This window comes from Stegostoma tigrinum, chromosome 4 (assembly GCF_030684315.1).
Source record: "Stegostoma tigrinum isolate sSteTig4 chromosome 4, sSteTig4.hap1, whole genome shotgun sequence".
Taxonomy (NCBI): Eukaryota; Metazoa; Chordata; class Chondrichthyes; order Orectolobiformes; family Stegostomatidae; genus Stegostoma; species Stegostoma tigrinum.
The window spans coordinates 98,303,551-98,326,334 of NC_081357.1; the positions used below are offsets into that span (position 1 = coordinate 98,303,551).

Consider the following 22,784-nt stretch of genomic DNA (forward strand, 5'->3'; position numbering starts at 1 on the left):
CTGGTGAGGTGTAACAAAGGAAAAACAAAATAGTAGGAATAAAATTATTCTTTGTTTTCTGAGATGTAAGCATCACTGACAAAGCTGCCATTTTATGTACCCCTAAAGATAATTGTTGGGTTGGCCAATTAGTTATGCCTTGCTTTATACGGAGTGCTTGAGCCTCAGATATACACAGCTAACATTAATTAAGTGTACCAAGAATATACCCAAGTGTGCTTATTATTCAAAACTAAATTTGAAAGTAAGCTTTGAGAAGAATGCAATTGAATATAAACAGAAGAGGCAAGTGGGCAATAATGTGGCAGTTGAAATATGGTGTAAGATGTAAAGTTATTTCAAACAGAAAACTGAATATCTTCGAAACATTGCAATACTAGGAAATGTTCACATTCAGCCAGAATTATGAAGTTAATGTTCAGTGACAAAGCAATTAAAGCACATTTATTACAAAAGGTTTGGTCTTACTAAAATTTATATAGGGCTTAATGAAATCATATATGGAATACTGTGTGCAGTTGTGCCTTTCCTTACCCAAAGGGAATAGGTATTTTCTAATCTACCTGTCACAGAAATGTTATTGCACATCTCTAGGTAATTGGGACTTGAACTGAGGCCTCCTTTTTCAGAGATAGAGATACGACCACTGTGCTATAACAGCCCTCCCAAGAAGCGATCTTATTGCCTCTAGGAATGTAATGAAGGCTAATTAAACTTTTTCCAGGGATGGAAGGATTGGTGTGAAGGGATTAAGGCCCTTACTCCCTGCAGTTTAGGAGTTTGAAAGATGACAGAATTGAAATATATAATATTCTAAAAGGACTTAGCAGGGTAGATATTGGGAGGCTGTCTAATCTGGATGGCAAATTTTTATAACTATGTATGCACAGTCTCAATATTGGTTATTGGCCATTTAGAATTGGGACATGTCTTCACTGAAACAATGACAAATCTTGGGAATTCTATCTACCAACAAACTCTGTTTGAATTTTGCTAGAGACTGAGTATACAAAAAAGAATAGCTTTTTGAGATAATAAGGAATTAAGAATATAGTGGTACAGAGTTAGCAGTGGCCATATCAAACCAGTAATGTGTTTCAGAAGTTCAGTATCTTATAAAGAACCACCCATCATTGTCTACTTTTCCTTAGTTTAAAGTTGTTTTCTGTCATCCCCAGCAAACTGTTGAACTGGAACAATCCACCAAATGAGGCCATCAAGCTCTTTAAATGTTTTATAGACCTCTGAGATTTCATTTCAGACTACTGTATTCCACATGGACCAAAATTGTTCAGTCTATCTGAGAAGCTGAAGTTAAGGATTCCTAGCCTCTGTTCTGCTTTTGTAGACATAATACTTACTTGGCTAATGCAGGTTAGTTTCTGGTCAGTGATAACTCCCAAGATGTTAAGAGTAAGGCTGTGGTAGTATTGCCATTGAAAGTCAAGGGGCAGTGGTTAGATTGTCTTGTTGGAAATGACCATTTCCATGCATTTGGGTGGCACAAATGTTACTTGTCACTTGTCAGCCCCAATTTGGATACTGCTGCATTTAAAGTTGGCTCCTCAGATACTGAAGCAGTCCACGAATGTTGCTGGGCATTGTGCAATCATTAGATCAGAAATGGGATGTTGGTTAATGATGGAGGGAATGTTACTGATTATTGATGAACAGCTGAAGATGGTTAGGCCTAGGTAAATACCCTGAGGAACTCCTTCAGAGATGTCTTGGCTCCAAGATGACTGTCTATCACAACCATCTTTCTATGTGCCAGGCATGATTTCAATCAGCGAGAGCTTTCACCAGTTCCCATTGACTGCAATTTTGCTCAGTGATGTCACACTTTGTGAAATGCAGCCTTGATGTCAAGGACAGTCACTCTCACTCACCTCTGAAATTCGGCTCTTTTATCCATATGTAAACAAAGGCTGTTACGAAGGTAGGAGCTAAGTGTCTCTGAAAGAACTTAAATTAGGTATCTGTGAAAAGGTTATTGCTAAGTACTGCTTGATAGCATTGTTGCTTACACTTGCTGTCACTGTAACTGATGAATAGGGTAGAATGATGGGATGGTAATAAATAAGGACAACATGCTGGACAGATACAGCAGATCTAAGAGGAGAGAAATTGTGTTAAATGTTTTGATTCCAATGTGACAATTTTTAATATCAAATTCAATGTCAACTGTTTCTCTCTACAGATGCTGCCAGACTTGCTGAGTTGCTCCAGCATTTTTTCTTTTCCTTTCAGATTTCCAGCATCCACGTGGAATCTTTCTTTTATCTGGTTGGGGCAGTAATTGGCCAGTAATTTGTCCTCCTTTGTGTACCTAGGTAATTTTCCACAATGTTGGGTGTATGCCCACATAATTGTACTGGAAAAGGTTTGAGGTGCGACAAGATCTGGAGTGTAAGTCTCCAGTCTTATGTCAGGGCCCATAGCCATTGCTGTGCCTCCAGAGGTTCCTTGATATCATTCTGGAGTGAACTGAATTGGCTGAAGACTGGCAACTGTGATGCTGGGGGAACACTGGAGCAGGCTGAAATGAGCACTTAAGGAAGTAGCTCTGGAAATAGTGGATGCATTGGTGGTCATCTTCTAGGATTCTATAGACTCTGGAACAGTCCCTGCAGACTGGAGGGTGGTTAATGTCACTCCAATATTCAATAAGGGAGGTAAAGAGAAAACTGGAAATTCGAACTTGAGCCTAACAACAGTAGGCTTTCTGAAGGGGAAATCACGCTTGGCAAATCTGTTCAAATTCTGAAGATGTAACTAATAGAGTTGACCTGGGGTGCCAGTCAATGTAGTATATTTGGAATTTGTTTGACAGAAGTCCCACATAAGAGATTAATGTGTAAGATTAAAGTGCATTGAGATGGGATGAGGAAGCTCGTTGGCAGACAGGAAACAAAGTAGGAATTAATGGGTCATTTTCAAATTGATAGGGTAATTAACTTTTCACAAAACATTAATTTGAATGAGGAAACAAAACATAACATCACCAAGTTTGCAGATGATACCAAGTTGGGAGGGTGAAGTGTGATGAAGATATAGAGATCCTTCAGCATCAGCTTGATAAGTTGGGTAAGTGGGCAAATCAATGGTAGATGCAGTATAATTTGGATAAGTTTTCAGCTGGAACTGGAAATAAGGCATGAAAAGAAATGTTCATCAGAATCCATCACTTGGCAACAACCTCTTCGTGATTCAGATCAATGTGTGTCCAAGACTTGCTTTATATAGGTGGTCTCTGATGAAGCTTTGTAGATAATGAAGGGGCTAAGTGTGCTTGTGTAGAAAATATATTTAGGTTGTTTTAGGAAGGGCCAGGGATGGTACTTACAAATCATGTAGTTGCAGATCCATACTGAATGTTATGCAATTGTTCTTTTTTTCAGTGAGCCATGCAACTCTGGAATAGAAATCTTGTGTGCTGAAGATGGACTGAATTCCTTCAATCAAGAGTTAGACACACTTATCTATGAAGTGCAGATCAACTCATACAATAGGTTTGTCTGGTTACATAAATCACAGCAACAGCGATTTCTGGGACTAGTTTCTATTGCCTAAGAATAAATTTTCTACCTTTTTACCCCAATCAGCCTCAGTTCAACTTCTTTTTCCCTACCTCAAAGAGATCACAAAACTCCAGTTGGAGTAGGCAGTGGAGGATGAACGATCACAATTTTGAGATAGGCTGGGAAGACCAGATGCTGTTTCCTGTGTGTTCCTAATTTTAATTACATTTTTGATTTTGTGGTAAATCAGATGAATGCAATATTTGTTGACTGATTAACCACTTCAAAGAGTGATTCTTGTATTTGGTGTAATCAAAAAACGAGCACCTTTTTAAGACTTGTCACATTTTTATAGGATGTCGATTGTATAAATCCTGGTTTTGCTTAGTATGCCGCACACCGAGTCAATAATGTTAACAAGTGTATAGCCCACAACATGGTCAAAGCTCTGGTATGAAATCTAAATAATTTACAATCATCCTTCAGCCAACGATATTAGAGCAAGCAAGGTTTTTTCCAATCTTAACTTTCCCACTCTTCTCAATTTCACATAAACAAGACTTTGATCCACTGCAATCAACTGATTGTGTATTCACCCAGTGCATAAATTATGATGCAGATTAAATACTCAGAGCTATCAGGTTTTAATTTAGTTAGATATGAAGTTCTTTGAAATTTTACAAATCTGGGACTGGAGTCTGATGGTGCAGAATGGTTGGCTTGGACTAGCTCCAACTGTGGAATATTGAGGTTCTGAAGATTCCAATTTAAACAGCTATCATTTAGGGTACAGGACCTCAAGCTAAACATGATATGTCAAAAGTTATGGATGTGTTCACTAAGGTACAAATAATCAACTCTATTGCAGAGTGGGAAAAAAATGGAATTGACACATCTTTCAATTCCAAGATGCCAAAAAAGCCAGAAATCAAGAAACACACAAGTCTTGAAACAATACAGAAAGAAAGGCTTAAGAGCCTACTCCACCATTCAATACGATCATAGCTGATCTGTTTGTGGTCTCCACTAGCCTATCTGTTCCCCTGTAACACTCCAATCTGCCTTCAGTAAATTCAATGACCCAGCCACCATTGCTTTCTGAGGAAGAGAATTTCATATACAAATGACTGAAAAAATAACCCTCATCCCCACCTTAAAGGGAGGTATCTTATTCTCAAACTGACTTGTTCTAATCTCCTCACTAGAGGAAATTTGCTCTTGGTTTCAAGACCCGTTGGGATCTTAAGTATTTCAATGAGTCATCTTGCAGTTTTCTAAACTCCAATGGGCACTGACCCAGCCTATTGAACCTTTCTTCATAAGCCCTTCATTAATGGGATGGGTTCTGAGATTTAAAAGCTCTTTTGCTTTAGTCAAAACAAAGTCTAACAAAAAATCAGAGCCAGTTCATATTGGGAGGGGGGGGGGGGTGGAGACAGACCCCCTAGAATTTGGGGACAATTACACCCAGGGAACTATTTGTAAAGTAATTTTTCGGACGGGGCTTGATGTGTACACAGAATCTAAGTAATTCAGATGTCATTAGACTAGGATTACACAATAGATACAATGACCTTTATTATAAAGATATATACAAGGATGTTGGGTATCCTGAAGTGATTGCAATATTATAAACTCACCACAGGCTTCTGATATCATGAGCTGAGCTCCAAGTTCTTCAAGCAGCTAAACAGAGGAAAAATGCTCTGATTTTTTTTTGAGGCAGCATGGTTTCAAAACTGTCCATACTCCTCCTCAAAGAGGCTTCTACAGATCAATGTCCAAGTAATAACCAGAGCAAGAACGCCCCTGCTCGGATATGCAGTGATTTCATGGAATGCAAGTCAACTTGTTTTCTGGGGAGGCATTCTTTGCCAAATGTCCCATCCGATTAAATCTGCTCCACATCTCATTTCCGCTCTGCAAGATGTGAACTTGACTGCTCCAAATGTTAACCTGTAACCCTCTGGTGCTTTGATGACAAACGAGGGAAGAACAGGTCTTTCCAAACCTCCCAGATTCAACGGGAATTTGGTAACAAATTCTGCTGTTCTATTAGATGGTGACTGAGCTATTGCACACCCCCGCCAGCCTGTACCTTTGGACAAATCCCAAACGTTTTGAACCACCAACCACTGCTCAAAGCATCAGCTTGTCACTTTTCAAAGGCTAATTTCAAAATACAAAATGAGCAATTCCAAAAAGAACCCTGAGACATAAACAAAATGGCAAAAGAACTAAAAGGAAAACAATGTTGTAAATAAAACCCAATATTTAATACTTTTAAGAAACAGTGTTATGTCTGTGTGGCAGTGAACTGACACAACTATCATTTCAGTGAGGATACGGACTACATCTTATCTTGTGACTGACTGATGTCCCCACGACATGGATGAGGGTGGAAGGGAGGAGGGGAGCGGCAAGTTGGGAGAAGTGCTGATGGAAATGATAGTACAATTTACACATCTCCTTCTCTCCTCATTGTGCCTCAGTCTATTCCTGATGAAGGCTGTCCCATGTGTTAAACAAAACAAAAAAATTCCGAAGAGAAAGATGCACTGAGAACAGGACAGTTTGGAGTAGAGGGTGATGAAGGTGAAATATTTCTGAGCTGACTAGCAATCTCTGTCCATGATCCACATTCACTCCCCCAGCCCAATAAACAACCTCCATACATCTTTTTGGGATATCGAATAGGATCGTGTTACACTTTCCAAATGGCAATCCTTTGCTCATTATCCTCCCTAGTCTTTTATGATGAAGGTTATTTAGAATCAAATCAACCCGATGATTACTAGTTAACAGTAAAATGCAGGAAGAGAATTTGGTGATTTTTCTCTGAAATAATGTCCGATTTGCTTCCTGTTAGGTGCTCGTGGTGAAAATGGTATGGAATGACTTTTGGTGTCCCTTCCTGCTCAAATGGGATTCAGAAGGTCCCTCAGATAAATTTGAAACACTTGGTCTTGTCGTGTGGTAGCCGTGTTTTGAACAGGACCGAGTCGACGCGGAACTGGGTGTACAGCAGCGGCATGTACCCGTAGACCTTCACAAAGAAGTTGATGCATTTATGTCTTTCATGGAAGTGGGAGTCATCATGCGACAGAGCCTGAGGACATCCTGGGCAGCGGAAAGTCCAGCGTGATGTGACCTGGTGGGTGCAGAATGTGGAGAGGTTAGAGCAGTGTTTCCCCAAACTTCATCCCCAATGTGATCTCATCTCAAGGCTTGGAAATGACCGCAACTCCGGTAAGAATAGGGTGTGTAGAGGCAGGTTTGGGGAATTATAAAAGAGTGAACAGGGGAGAAAAAAGTTCCAAGAGCAGACGGGGATTACTTGAGACTGTATAAGGTTATGGAATACTCTGAGTATGGCAGGAGTGTTCTACCATTTTATAAGTTCTCTTAGAGGCAGCAATCAGCCTCAGAGCTCATTTCATTCAACTATGTGATTGAACCAGACAAGAAAACAATTATGCATGCACAGGATGAGTACATTAAAAGCTGATCTCAAGACTGTCCGAATGAATAATCTATTCCAAAGTCCACTGATAGAATAGTCAGGAGCGCGTTTGCAACCTCGGCTTCTTGTCCTATGACACCCACGGAAGGGTGGCACAACTCAAACCTTAAAAATCCCTCTGTTAAAGGCCTAAACTCTCAAATAAGGCGAAGGGAAAATAAAACAGATTGGAAATTCTATCTTTTGCTGTAAAGAAAAGAAACACCAAAGTCTTCAGAGACAAGGGAAATAGAGCAGCTTGTGGAGGGAATTTCAAAGCTTAGCAGCTGAAAGCATGGCTGCCAATGATGGAGTGATTAAAATTAACGATGCAGATACCTCAAGGTGGTGTAAAGATAGAGGAGCATACAAAGATAGGATGAGGTTAGGCATTGAGAAACTTGAACACAGGAATGGAAGTTTTAAAATTAAGGCACTATTGGTCTGACAAACTATACAGGTCAGTGAACCCAGGGGTGATGGGTGAACAAGGCTCAGTACGTGTTAGGATATAGACAAAGTTTGGATGAATTCTAGTTTATGGAGAATACAACTTGGGAGGCTAGTTATAAAAGAACTAATACAACATAAATAATACAATAACGGCACAAGCTGAGTAAGGGACAGAAGTAACATTCATGTGTAAACCACAGCACTTTTCAGTCAATGAAATGCTTTGGAAGCACAGCCACTTTTTCCCGTAAGAAATGTAACAGAATTTGCAAGCAGCAGCAATCTAGTAATGGACCGATTATACTTCTGTGAAATTGGCTGAAGGATAAATATTGGTCCCAGAATGCCAAGCAGCACTTCCGCTACACTTCTTTGAATAGTCCCTGGGATCCTTTACATCCACCTGAAGGGTGAGATCATTTTAACATTTTATTCAAAAATCATCCATGCCAACAGCACAAGTTTCACTCTGTACTGACATTATAGAATGTCAGCCTGGATTATGTCCTTTGCAGTGAAATCTAGAGCTTCATTAATAGAAAATATACACATGATCATAACTATAAATCAATCCTCCTTCAGTCAGTTCAGAATTCCCATAATAAGGCACCTAACAACATTCCCTTTATAGACACAGACATACAGCACCTTCCATATTCAATGCTTTACTAAAGTTCCTTGCTCTGGTCATTCCTCCGTCATGAAAGAAATTAAAATATTGTTCAATTATAACAGAGTATTGAAGTACTTTATTTATGTAGCATGTCAATGACAGTCTTGTTGAATCAAACAAATAGTTAGATCAATCTTGGTTGCACTAACCTTTATCGGTGGTTTCCTGGTGATGTGGGAGACGAGGAAGTTCATGGCAATATCTTCACAATTAATGTACTCATCCACCATGTCGCGAATGGCCTGCGGCATGATATAGGAGTAGAGGTACGCATAGTACTGAAAGACAAGAACAAAACCTTCAGGGAGATTGCACAAAGGTCTGTGGCAGGTTGTGAGGGAACCAATAAGAGGTACAAACATATTTGACCTCATTCTTAACAATCTGTAGGGCTGCAGATGTAATTGTCCGTGACAGTATCGGTAAGAGTGACCACCGCACAGTCCCTGTTAAGATAAGGTCCTGCCTTCACACTGAGAATATCCTCCGTCATACGTGGCAGTATCACCATGCTGAACTGGACAGATGTCAAACAGATCTAACAACTCAAGACTGGGTAACCATGAGGTATTTTGTCCACCAACGCAGCAGAATTACCTTCGAAAACAATCTGCAACCTCATGGCCTGGCATATCTCCTACTCAACCATCATTATCAAGCCAGGGGGATTGAGCCAAGGGGATCAACCCTGGTTTAATGGAGAATGCAGGAGGGCATGCCAGCAGGAGCACCATGCATACCTAAATGTGAGGTGTCAACCTACCAAACAGGACTGCTTGAATGCTAAGTGGCATGAGCAGCAAGTGATAGACAAAGCTATGCAACTCCACAAACAACAGATCAGATCTAAACTCTGCAGTCCTGCCACATCCAGTCATGAATGGTGGTAGATAATTAAACAACTCACTTGAGGAGCTTTCACAAATATCCCATTCGTCATTGATGGAAGACACCTACACAACAGTGCAAAAGGCTGAAGCATTTGCAGCAATCTTCCGCCAAAAGCGCCAAGTGTATAATCCATCTCAGTCTCCCCAGATAGACCCCAGCACCACAGTCTTCAGCCAATTTGATTCACCCCATGTGATATCAAGAAAAGGTTGGAGGCACTTCAATGACTGTGGGCCCTGACAACATTGTGGCAAAGTACTGAACACTTGTACTCCCATAGCCAAGCTGCTTCAGCAGCTACAGCACTGGCAACAACTTGTCAATGTGGAAAGCTGCCCAGGTACATTCTTTACACACAAAACAATATAAATCCAACCTGGCCAATTACTGCCCCAGTCTACTATTAATCATCAACAAAGCGATGGAAGGTATCATCAGCTGTTGCAAATGACACTGAACATTGTGTTTTCTCTCTCTCTCTCTGCTTTATCTCAACCTCTTGTTTACCCCTCCCTTTCTCACCACTCTGCCCACAACATATATATCAACCTTTTCCTAGTTACCATCTGTTCTGAAGAAGGGTCACTGGACCCAAAATGTTAACTCTGCTTTCTCTCCATACCTGTTGAATTTTTCTAGCAATTTCTGTTTTTGTTCCTGTGGAAGACTAGCAGTGGCTATGAATCAATCTTCCACAAGTAATTTTCATGAGGATCAGGGAATAAAATGGATACACATTAAACCTCTACAGTCTTCCTTCCCCGAATTCCCTCCTATAACAAACCACTGGAACCACATCACTGCTTTAATCTATCCACATGCCAATTACAGGAACAGTACTTCAAAATATGGCTGTTTAGAAATCAAAATGGTTCAAAACGGAATGACTTCCCTCTTTGGGTACTGCTCAAAATTTACAGCATTTACATAATTTGCCATGTCCATTTATATTCATTGTTTACATTCAGCAACTATCCTGGACTGCTCTTTTCATGATTCAGCTCATTCATGGAGTAATGGATTGGCCTTTTCACAGAACATGTGCAACTGAAACACAGATCAGGAATCTACTGTGTTTGCAAATGTTAGGTAACAGGTGTTTCAAAATCTAGTAAAGTCCAAAATCTGACATGGCTCCATTCCCAGAGATGCCTGATTTGAGACTGCGTATTTGCAATAGATTTAGAGTTACTAATTACAAAACACTCATCACTTCAATTAACAATCACATTTTCAATCTGTTCCTTTTTAAAGAATCATAAGTGAATCCTCAGTTCCTAGCCACCACCAGCACCCAATCACAAACAATTAAAATACAATTAACAATCTCAATATGACACACACAAACCTTGTGAAAGAAGGCAGCGCCAGTCAGCACCATGGATAGTTCACAGGAATAATTGGAGTTGTAGAGCCAGGACTGGTGGGTCATATCCCAAGCATGGTACCTTCCAGGGAAACCCACAATCCGATCTCTGGCCTCCCGCCAAACCCTGTGGTGATAGCATAAAGAAATCTCAGAGACAACGTGGAAGTACAGAAAGCCAATGCAAGCCAACCGTTTAGAACGGACCGTGAACAAATCTATTCAGCTTTCTATTTGCTCTGCTCCAGCAGACTATAAACTGTCACATACTCACCGAAAGCCAAACATAATTTCATCATGGCGAAGGTGAGCATCATCATCAATTGAAAGAATTGCCTCCGTTTCAATAGTATCCCAGGGTAAGAAACGATTATTTAAACTATTCTTCTCTGTACGAACAACCTGAAGGGTAAATAATAATTTCAATGGCATATTTAGACCTATGAATCAGACCCAATTGAATGATTAGCAACAGAACAACTCACCAGATCAAACAATTTGAACATAAGGACCTAAGCCAGCATGTTTAATTAACCAACGGTTTGACGTACAATAAGGTCTCACTCTACGTATTCTTGGACTATTAGAATGAACACTTCTGTTACTGTCTTGAAATTCCCCATTTTTGGACTCCAGCTGATTTATCAAAAAGATGCACCTTGCCTCTCTAAGGTACTCTTAGTAGCCAAAGAAATGCACAAAGTTCAGACCTGCTCTTACCAAAACACTGCAGCTGTCATACTGCTGGGCTACCAAAATCTGTCTCAGGCAAAGACAGATGATGACTTAACTGGAGGGCTACCAATGGGAAAACATGCAGTCAAGTACGATTAAATCAATCCTAGAACGTGGTTAATTGTTGAAACTCCGTGCTAATTCATGCTGTAGATCACAAACTCAGCAGAGACATAAAAGTAACAAAAAAAAATTCAAGAAATCTTCAAGTAACCTTGGATGTCAGTAGATGATTTATCTGCACAATTGCAAAAGGATTCTTCTTGGGCCTGGGAGGCTTGGTCCTTTGTCATATTCTAACATTCTAAATATAAAAGTTTTAAACTGAAACACTGCTGTAAACAATAGTAAAGAAAACATCCTTACCACAATGGGCACTCCAATGTCAGGCCATATAAGGTCCTCAGATGGTGGCTTGGGAGAATTCCACACTACAACAACTTTATTCAAGTAAGGGAGGCCATTCAGTCTCTCCAAAGAGTTCATCAGGACTTCTTCACGCTCGTAGGTTAACATTACAACTGTAAACTGTTCCCGAGGAACATTCCCGCCCAGTGCAGCTTGGAACTCTTTCCCAGAGCCTCCAGCTCCTGCACCTATAGGCCGAAATCCGGTCCCGGACCCAAGGAACTTGGCTTCAGAGGGTAATGTGGGGTCCACTGGGGTGTGCGGAAAAAGATGGAATGGTCCCGGGGCAGTGTTCCAGGCTCTGTAAGTGTCTCGGATGGTCACTGTGAAGTTTCGCAGGTACTTTGGTGAGGCATATGGTGGCTCAGTCTCAACGGGTCCCAGGTCTAGGTCTCCAGTGTCCGCCATGTTGGGGTCAGTGCCTGCAGTCTTTCCTGTCTTGTGAGGGATCTCCTTGGAGGGCTCTTCTGGGATGGGAGCAGCAGGAATTTGTATTCTGGTTCGCATGGTGGACAGGATGGTGCTCAGCACGTTATCCGAGGAGGAAAAGTAAGTCTCCCATAGGAAACGACCTTGATGTCTCATGTTGAGGAGGTCGCTGTCAGAGATGCTCCTCAGGAGGAAGTGAACTTCCGTTATGCGAGGCTTTGGCACCACTAGAGCTGCCTCACTCCAATGTATCGTGTCATGATACGGTAACCGCACATGTTCCCCAAGGATTACTGGGATGGCTCCAACTTCCAAGGCTTCAAAAAGCCTCATGGAACAGCCAGTGGAAGCAATAAGATGGCTATTCCCTGGTGTTATAATTAATACAAAAGTGGAAAGTTTCAGCAATTCTAACCTGTCATCCCTCTCTCCACAAAGTGCCCACTCCGTAGGCAAGGCAGGCTGAGGTTGGTTTTTGCAGGTGAACTCTACAAGAACCAAGTCTAACTTACTGTCCTGGACAGCCTTCAAGGTAGCAATGATCCTATCATCATAATCGGCTGGAGCATTTCCCTCGATCTCCTCCTCAAAGGAACGGGCTTCCTGCAAACTGGACATGAGCGACTCGATCTTCTCGCCTTGAAAACTGAAGAGATACTTTCTTTTGACTGGAACCTGGGGAGGTATCTCCAAGAAGTTAGGTTCGGACATGGCATGGATGAGCGGTGAGGGGATAAGATCAAAGCCAGGACGATACTGCATATCATAGAATGTAGACTGGGCAACCATAGCCCTGCCCGTGCTGACATTGTAGAGCATGTTCTGTGTCTGGGATCTCCTAGACAGGTTGATGAGAAGATGATTGTGCCCATCTGACCGCCAATAAGGGAGGGAGTGCAATTGCTTTTCAAGCTCAGTAAATTTCAGTACTGTAGGGCCCTGCAGCTCCCCAATCAAGACCACATAGACACAGGCAACATGAGGATTGTTTGTAATGTAGGTGTTAGTTCGAGCAGTTGCCAGAAATGCCTGTTTGATTAATGGATCAATTAAAGCACTGAATTGGTACTGATCCAGTGGGTAGATATAAACAGGAAATCCTGATGTGAGCGGACACCGGGAGTAATCAAAGCAAGAGTGCAAGCGGCAACTGTTGGGGGATTTTGGCAATGGGAAGTTGGTCTCGTCTTTCTCTGGCAACAAGCGAATTGGCAACGAGAGCTTTGGCTGGTTCTGTGCCACCAGTTCCTTGTACGAATGCTCAGTTTGGCTGATGACATTTTTGAGCTGCAGCAGGTCCTGCTTGGCATTCTCAATGCTCTTCTTGCAGGACTCAATCTTCAGGTTGAGTTTGGCAATTTCGCTGTTGAGCTCCTGCCGCTTCGCCTCAAGCTGCAACAGTTCCTCGCTGACCGATTCCCGAATGCGACACAGATCTTGCACGTGCTTGACCTCACACAGGGCATTGCCTGAGCGCGGCTCGAAAATCCGAGGGCCAGAGTCATCGAGGTTGTCGATGGTGGTCAGGTAGTAATGGGCAATCAGCGGGAAGAACACCAGTATGATGAACAGGGTAAAACTGAGCCAGGTCAACCGGATGCGATTGGACCATCGTAGCATGCACGGCTGCCCTACATTCCCAACAACTCCGTTCCGGAGCATGATATAAACTGGCTCGAGTTGGGGGAAACAAGTTTTCTTAACTAAAAGAAAAAAAGTGGGAGAGGGAGAAAAACCCTCTCACAATCAATCACGTTTGATCTGAAGCCATGACGGGGAAATTTAATCTCATTCACTGCCGCAAGGCTCACTGTGTATTTTGCTTTAGATGTTTTCCATAAGCTATTTACAACTCAACACCAATAGAACGGAAATTTCATTTTCTCGCTCTTTTGTTCAACAAAAAGTTTTTCCGTCTCTCTCTCCTCTTGAGGTTGCTGAACAAACAGAATCATTCAGCATTTGCCTTCAGCTCACTGTACCCTTTGGAGGTACCACTGCCATGATGATGGAAGTTCTCAACCAACCACGGCAAATGCCTGTTAAGCTGGTAATCTTCGATAGTGGCCATCAGCATCCTGAGCTGGCAGTCACCAATATGCCTTCCACCTTCATAAGATATCTATGAACCACAGCCACAGCAACGAGCAGGTGGTGGCAGGTAATCTGGTCTTTTCCCTCCCTCTCTCTTCTCACATGACTTCAACATCCAAAAGCAACATCACCACCTGCAATGCAAGAGGTTTAGGTTAACAGTTTCAATAATAATCACCGAGAACAGCAGCATCTCACTTGTTTTAAATTACCAGGGCTGAGAGCTTATGAAGTGTAGTCCTCCTCCACCTGTACTCTTAAATTCCTCAATGACTTGGCCATTTCCCACCTCTACACCTTTTCCAGCCCCATCCTTTACACTGTTGGTCAGTTCCAAGTTTCCTGCCCCCATCACTGCCATCCCAGGCTTTCAGTTCCAAAAGCCCAAATTCCCATCCTAAACCACACGATCGCCCTTCACCTTTCTTATCTCCTTTACTGTGCTCCCTAAAACCACTTTGCTATACCTCTGTTCATCTGTTTTAACGTCTCATGTATCTGTGTCAAAATTTACTTGATATAGGCAGTTATACTCTGTTCAACACCCTACTTAGGTTCATATTGTTGTTATTAATCTAAAATTAAAGCAGCATAAAATGAATTAAATAGAAGTCACAGAGGTTCAGTTGATGCTTAGCATTGGGGTGTCTAGGTATAAATCGATCTTGAATGTGCACGGTAAACTAGCCAAGGTTTTTAAGTGAAGTCAATTCATCCAACATCAATTCCAGTGAAGTTTTCAGGTTGTCATGGTTTCGCTGGAGAATCAGCAATTCAAAATAAAATAAATCGTGCAGAGCTGCATTTTCTCTACTTAATACCTTTATCCAACTCTTCTTTTAAAATTGGTCATATTTTTGGATACAATCACCCGTTCCAAATTACTTCAAGTTCATTCATGGGATGAGGATGTTGCTCACTAGACAGCATTTACTGTCCATCCCTAATTGGCCAGACAGCAGTTAAGAGTCAACATTGTTGTGGGTCTGGAGGCACATGTAGGCCAGTTTCCTTCCCTAAATGACCAGATGGGTTTTTCGGAGAATCAACAGTGGATTCATGGTCATCATCAGATTCTTAATTCCAGATATTTATTGAACTTAAATTCCTCAATCTGCCATGGCAGGATTTGAACCCGGGTTCCCAGAACATGATCTGGGTCTCTGGATTAACAGTCCAGCAATAATAGAACTCGGCCATCACCTCCTCTTCAAATGCGTCATTTATTTGCAACCAAACGAACTTGCCTAACTTTTTCCTCTATTAAAAAGCGTATTTACCCAACATTCATCTATTGATAAGGTGCTGCACATGAGGTAACAACCAGGAGCCCATGATATAGGGGACAATATATTAGCATAAGTTGAGGATTGGCTAACTAATAGAAAACAGTTGGGGTAAAGGGAGCATTTTCAGGATGACAACCTGACAACCAAGCAGTGTCACAAGGATCAGTGCTCGGGCCACAATTATTTACAATATATATTAATGAACTGGATGAGGAAAGTGAATATGCGTCACCGAGTTTGTGGATAATACAAAAATAGTTGCAAAGTCAAACAGTGAGGGTGACACAAAGAGTTTACAAAAAGGATAGAAGCAGGTGGAGTGGGGAAAATGGGGAAGTGGGCAGATGGAACATAACGTGAGAAAATGGGAGGTTATGCACTTTGGTCGGAAAAGAGGAGCGGACTATTTTCTAAATAGGGAAAGACTGCAGAAAGCTGCAACACAGATATGGGAGTTCTCATACATGAATCACAAAAAGCTACGCACAAGTTCAGCAAGTAGCAGCGAAGGCAAATGGGCTGTGTGGGCCCTAATTTTAAAAAGGAATGGAGTGTAAAAATAGATAAGGCATTAGTAGGACCACAGCTAGAATATTGTAAACAGTTTTGGATCCCTTATCTGGTAATGGAGGCAATCCAGAGAAGGTTCATTAAGCTGATCCTGGGTATAGAGGGATTTTCTGAAGAAGAGAGGTTGAGTAGTTTGGGCTTGATATTCCTTGACATTTCAAAGAACGCAAGGAGATCTTATTAAAATGTGTAAGACCCTTAGGAGCCTGGACAGGTGAGATGCAGAGAGGCTAATTCCCCCTTGTGAGAGTGTTTAGGACCAGAGGGAATAATAACAGAGTGGCTCCTTAGAGACAGAGATGAAGATGATTTATTTCCCCTGTCAGAGGGGAGTGTATCTGTGGAATTGATAACCCAGAAGCTTGTCAATGCTGTATCAAGTACATTCATGGCCGAGACTTTTAATCAGTGAGGAATCAAGGTTTATGGGGATAAGGCAAAAGAGTGGAGTTGAGGATTATCACATCAGAAATGATCTCATTGAATGGCAGAGCAGGTTCAACGGGCCAATTGGTCTACTTCTGCTCCAACACCTAACAGAAATAACAGGGAAAATGACCACAAACCTGATCAGTTTTTTTAAGACAGGACATTCTTAAAGGAGGTAGACAGTGCGAGTGCGAGATAGCAAGAAAGAGAGACAAAGTGCAAGAAGAGAGATGGGACGGGGGGTGGGGAGGAATAAAGAGATGGGACGGGGGAGAAAAATAAAAATGGGGACAGGTCGAAGAGAGAGCGAGGGTGGAGGGGGGGGTAGGGGGAGAGAGCAAGCGTGCGACTGAGCGTGAGAGAGAGCGAGAAAGAAAGAAATTTGAGACCATAGGAGCTCTCAGCAAATGAAGGCACAGGAGCTATTGGAGTAATTACAATCAGAGATGCATAAAGCCCTTTAATTAGAGCAGAGATAACAAGGTGTAGAGCTGGATGAACACAGTAGGCCAAGCAGCTTCAGTGGAGCAGGAAAGCTGACGTGGGGGAGGGGAAGGGGGTTCTGAAATAAATTGCGGGGCGGCGGGGAAGAGAAGGTGGCTACAAGATGGATAGAGGAGAGGAGACAGGCCAGGTCAAAGAAGCGGGGATGGAGCCAGTAAATGTGAGACTGTAGGTGGGGAGGAGACAGGTTGGTCCAGGGAGGACTGACAGGTCAAGGAGATGGGATAAGGCTGGTAGGTAGGAAATGGGGGTGGGGTTTGAGGTGGGAGGACAGGTTAGGGAGGCAGAGATGAGCTGGCATGGTTTTGGGATGCAGTGGTGGGAGGGGAGATTTTGAAGCTTGTGAAATCCACATTGATACAATTGGGCTGCAGGGTTCCCAAGCGGAATACGAGTTACCATCCTGCAAACTTCAGGTGGCATCTTTCAAGCACTGGAGGCGGCCCAGGATGGACATGTCATCTAAGGGTGGGGGGAGGGGGGGTATATTGCAAGATTAGAACAGTTTTGATTTAATGTAAGGTCACAGGATTTTAAATGGTTCAGGGATATGCAGGTTGCTGGTTCAGTGAAAATAGGATTGATGAAGCAGGAGGTAGGTCTCACAAACAGGATGAGCTGAGAAGAGACATGAGGCAGGTTATAGAGAAACTGGTGAAAGATGTAGGTGGGTTCAGGGTAAGTGGGCAGGAAGAACCTTCATGGAATCACACAACTCAGAATCCATACAGTGTAAAAGCCAGTCATTCATCCGATTATGCCCCACCAACTGTCTGAACATCATCCAACCCAGACCCACCACACGTCCCCCCCAAACCCTGCATTTCCCATGATTAATCCAACTAGCCTGCACATCCCTGGATACCATGGGCAATTTTAGAATGGCCAATCCACCAAACCTGCACATCTCTGGATCATGGGAGTAAACCGGCACATCTGGGAGGAAACCCACATCGATGTGGGAAGAATGTGCAAACTCTACGCAAGCATTCGCCCAAGGGGGAACTGAACCCAGGTCCCTGGCACTGTGAGGCAGCAGTGCTAATTACTGCTGATGCATGTGGCTAAGTGGAAGTGAGGGAAGAATCAGAGAAGGTTGATCAGGTAATCTCAGTGTTTGATGTCTCTTTACATTTGTTGGAAAGGATGGTGGAGATCACAGTGGTTTAAGAAGATTGCTTACAGTACAAAAAAGCCAGAAGCAGCTATCTTTGCAATTAATTATGATCCTAGACCAGTGAGTACTTTTGGCAGACAAGAGTGCTTTATGTGGTCCAGTTAAATCTTAAATGGAACGACTAAACTACTTGTTTCCAACATCCATTCTTGTCTGCATTTCCTGGACTGAAACGCGTTAGGATTAAAGTAGTATCAGGGGAGCTTTCAGGTCAGAGAATGGTTTTAATGAGGATCTAGACAAAAGCTAGAAAAGCAGGAATGGTCCAGCAAAAATCAGAAATAATGCAGCTGAATGGAGGACAAAGGCCTAAAAAGAGTGGGTTTTGTAAGTCAGTTGGGAGCTTGTTTTCGGGGTGAACACAGCAGTAAGTAGAATTAAGAGTGGGGGGAAGTGAAATGTGGGTGGAGAGCAATAAGGAAAATGACAGTTTGAAGTAGAGAACAGAAACAGGGCTTACTGTTCTACTTCAGAATAGTCTTGGAATCGTGAGTATACAAGATTTGCATTTCTCTAGACTCATGTAAGCTCTGGTCATACTGAATCGAACTCCATGCATATTTCTTTAGGTCCTTTTCACAAGGAAATATTCTTCACACGGCAGTCCTGAATTTATTTTAATTAAAAACAGGGTAAGACGGCAGCATTAGTCAATGATAATGGGAAAGATAACTAATGGCTGATTTCCAATGTATGATACAATGTTTTCACTTTTTGCTCCAAGTCCAAATTTTATACTAGCTCGACAGACAGAGGGAATGTGACAGGGACAGAGAGAGGGAGACAAGGAGAAAGCAAGTTGAGGGACAGGGGTTTGTTAAGAATCAAAATACATTGATGAGAAACTGGAGTCACCTATGGGCCCAAATTGGGTAAGGGTAGCAAGTTTCTTTGAGGTTCATCTATTAATCAAAATGAATTCATATCAAACTGGTAGGATTTGGTGTTAGGTTCTCTAACTTCCAAGTCTGACTACATAATCAAATGTACAAAACCATATTGATTTAAAAAATAAACATAGGACCAGAAAAACACAAAATAAATCCAGCCACTAAATTAGGTAATTTCACTTCTTAAAACACAGACGTTTAATCAGAGAGGACAGGGTGGCTGCAATCACTCACTTTCTTCCTTTGACCAATAACCTTACCACAAATGTTGCCTAAAGTGATCAGTAGTCACAGTCCTATTCTAAGACAGAGAAAAGACACTTTGCTGCTTTCTCTCATCATCCTTTACCCATTGCCCAAAGCTTTCAAAACACATTTCCGTCCATCAAGGATCCAGAGAGTGTAACTTCTTTCAGTTTTATCAAGGAAGATGAGGTTTGATGTTTGATTACACCCTGTTTGATGTTTGGCAGTTACAACATACGCTAAAAATCCATCAACTTTGAAAGTTAGAACAGCACAGACAGGAGCAGACCCACAGTCAAGTGAGACAGCAACCTTTTTCAGGCGGATTGAAAAGATCTCATGACACTAATTTGAACAGGAGTAAGGAGGTAAAGTGATTTAGCCAATATTTACCTCCCAGCCAAATACTTTAAAAAAAAATTAATTACCATCACATCTTAGTCTGTGAGAACTTGACATCTTTCCTACAGTACAACTGATGTATTTCAGAAGCATTTCATTGATTGCGAGCTATCCTGACATTGCAAAACAAGATCTCTCTAACTTTGGGGATCAGCAAGTGCATTTTCTGTGCAACAAACGTACTTATTGTGCTTTCTTGTTCTACAACTGCCTATGCAAGTACTGTTGGGAAAACCTGGTGACACCAATAATTCTTCAACAATCTTTATTCCGATATGTTAATATGGATTGGCCACAATATGGACCCTTTATGCTCCGTACACCTCAGTTGAATGCAAAGTCTCGTATTATTAAACATATATTAGAGCTAACTCTGATCATATAGATAGGCAGCTGGTTTTGACTGGCATGGGTGCAGATATGATGGGCTGTGCTGTAAGTTTCTATGACTTTATATCACTTGTATGCAAGTTAGCACTAATCTAACCTGAATCAATCTCCTGTTACTCCAATATAGAAAATAGAAAGGTGGCACACTCAAGAGGTTAAAACCATGGAGTAGATTTGTGGTTTGGATTTAGTCTGGCAAAGCTCTTTCTGTAAGGGCCTTAAGTGAACACACCCAGTGTTAAGCAAGTCCCACAATACAAAACTAGCATTAGGCAACAAACAGACAACTGCACTCTAAGACCAAGTGAAGTGGCAGATCTGAAAAATTTAAAGGAACAGTGAAAACTCTTTCAGCAATAGGGGCTGTGGGTGAAATAAGACCAGTTGCAGATTGTTTTCTGATCAACTGGATGTCCAACATATATAAGATTATCATGGATAAGACAGGCTGATCAGCCCATCATAGCTCATGTATGCAAAATGGCCCTGAAGTTTCAACATTGCACCAATCAATTAGTTCTTGATTCATTCCAGTGACTGCACACCCAGGACTCAATTCACGGAATTTATTGTATGGTATGATCACTCTCAATGGATAAGAAAAATCCCATAACTCATTTCATTGACATATATTGCTTTCTGGTTGAGCAACACACAGTCCTTACGCTTGCTTTCCAACGCCTCACCTGCTTCACCCATACCTACTGTAAAGCAGGGATCCTAGTAGCTGATTTTTGTATAAGAAGTCCTAGAAATAACATTATGGTAATAAGCAGATAATTTTTATTTGAAGTCAAAATGTATATTGGCCTGGATTCCAGGAAATTACCCCATCTCTTTGAAGTGTCAAGGTATTCTTTACAACTGAGACAGCAGATAGAGAGAGTGTGTTTTTAAAAAAGTCTCATCTGAAAGACACTAGCTCCAACACCACTAAATACTGCATTGAGGGTATCCATCTGGATCATCATTCTCAACCCTATAAAGTAGAATTTGAAACCATGACATTTAAACTCAGGAAACTGTGTGACCTAAGGTTGACACCAGTCAGCTCAGATTCAGAGTACAATCCAGGGAACTTTAATAACAAAAGGTTAACATAGTACAGACACTGACATGAACTGCATCTATACACACATATCTATTAATGTTACACAACAGTATCCTGACCCAGGATAACGGCTTTCTATCACAGTAACATACACGTGGGCCCGAACTCCTCCCTGGGTACTGACAATGGTCACTGTTGCCTTTATTAGGTCTGGAAATATCAATTTAAATGTTTCTGAAAGGTTCTGCTCCAATTCTACAATGGCCACTTGCCAGCTTCCTGACATTCATCCTTTCAAAATTCCTCAGCACCCAATTGCGTTTGCAAGTGTCACTACATTGGTAACAGGAAGAATCCGTTCAACCCCTCAGTTTGACCCTATTGTTCAGTTAGATCTTGGCTGATCTGTATGACAACTCCAGCTAAGTCTTTAAAGTTTCAACTGAATTGGAACATTCACAACTTTCAGGAGAAAGCTCCAGATTTTTAGTCCCTTTGCATGAGAAGTGCTTTCTGGCATTACACTTAAATGATCTAGCTCTAATTTGAAGATTGTTCTGGATATTGCTCCACCTGCAAAGGAGATAAATCCTCTTCATCTACTCTACCCAATGACATTTCAAACATCTATCTCATTTTCCCTCACCCATCAACCTTACAAACCCAAGGAAATACAAGCCATTTGTAAACTGCTATCATGCTATTTTGAGGACTCAAACCTGTTTGAAAGGCAGGATAGGTGAAGGGGCTGGATGACCTCAACCTCCTACGTTCTGGTCCAATCATACTAATTCTTATAAATTCTGCTAATGCCAGAACTGACTAATAAGTTCTGTCTTAGCCACAATGTGATTTTCAACTTACCTGCAGTTCATTGGCTTCCAAACCTTCTGATGTCAAGATCAGAACCTTTTCAACCCTCTTCTGTTCTCAAAACCTACCTCTGAACAGGTTTTTGGTTATCTGTCCTTATATCCCGCTATGAGGTTCAGTGCCAATTTGTTGTTTGATAATGCTCCTATGAATTGCCTGAGAACTATCAAGTTAACAGGTGCTTAAAAAAAATACAAATCATGTCTGTTTGGCAGGAGATCAGACAACATCAATTGCGATTTCATACATTACCGCTTATCTGTCTGCCAGACTTAAGCTTCAACTCCAGTCCCTTCTTAGCTTCTCAATACAGGTGAAGCTGACCTGTGCATAAATTTTGTGCCTGCTAGAGACTGAGCTGAGTTTTTAAATCTGGCTCAATGCCAAGGCTGCTTACTTCTATGAGTATTTTAGCCCTACTGCCAAGAAACGACAGAACCTGGGACCACTCTCCTTAAAGTGCGGAAGGGCAAAGGGAGGCTTAATAAGATTCAAGCATTTACAAGAACAGAAGCTATTTCTAGAGGACTCAGTAAAGTTCTGTAAGTTTTAAGGTAGCTATGGAAAAGGATAAGGCTGGTCCCTGGGCGCAAGTGCTAAATTGGGGCAAGATAAATTGATGCAGAAACTGGAGAAATTAGATTGAATGTGGTTGAGGATAAATCCACATCTGACATGGCAACCTTTTAGAGGCCAATTTGATCAGCGTTCAGGACCAGCAGGTTTCTTGGAGACTGAAAGATAAGAATGGCATGGCTCAGGAACCTTGGATGACAAGAGATATTGAAAGTTTAGTCACAAAGAAAAAGGAAGCATACGTAAGAGTGTTTACATGGGCTTTAGTAAAGTATTTGACAGAGTCCCTGGTGGAAGGTTGGTCCAGAAGATTAA

At 41.7% G+C, this 22,784-nt stretch overlaps 1 protein-coding gene across 3 annotated transcripts in view; it reads right to left on the reverse strand.

Moving 5' to 3' along the window:
• Window positions 1-3,789: 3,789 nt before the first annotated feature.
• Window positions 3,790-22,784, reverse strand: part of extl3 (exostosin-like glycosyltransferase 3) — a 78,290-nt gene continuing 59,295 nt past the window's right edge. For all 3 annotated transcript variants that reach the window (XM_048531222.2, XM_059645564.1, XM_048531223.2), the window contains exons 2-6: window positions 11,508-14,206; window positions 10,681-10,808; window positions 10,389-10,533; window positions 8,299-8,427; window positions 3,790-6,672 (exon numbers count right to left, since the gene is read on the reverse strand). In XM_048531222.2, coding sequence (XP_048387179.1) covers window positions 6,463-6,672; window positions 8,299-8,427; window positions 10,389-10,533; window positions 10,681-10,808; window positions 11,508-13,640 — 2,745 coding nt within the window. In that variant the 5' untranslated portion in view covers window positions 13,641-14,206 and the 3' untranslated portion in view covers window positions 3,790-6,462. The remainder of the gene's footprint in view (window positions 6,673-8,298; window positions 8,428-10,388; window positions 10,534-10,680; window positions 10,809-11,507; window positions 14,207-22,784) is intronic.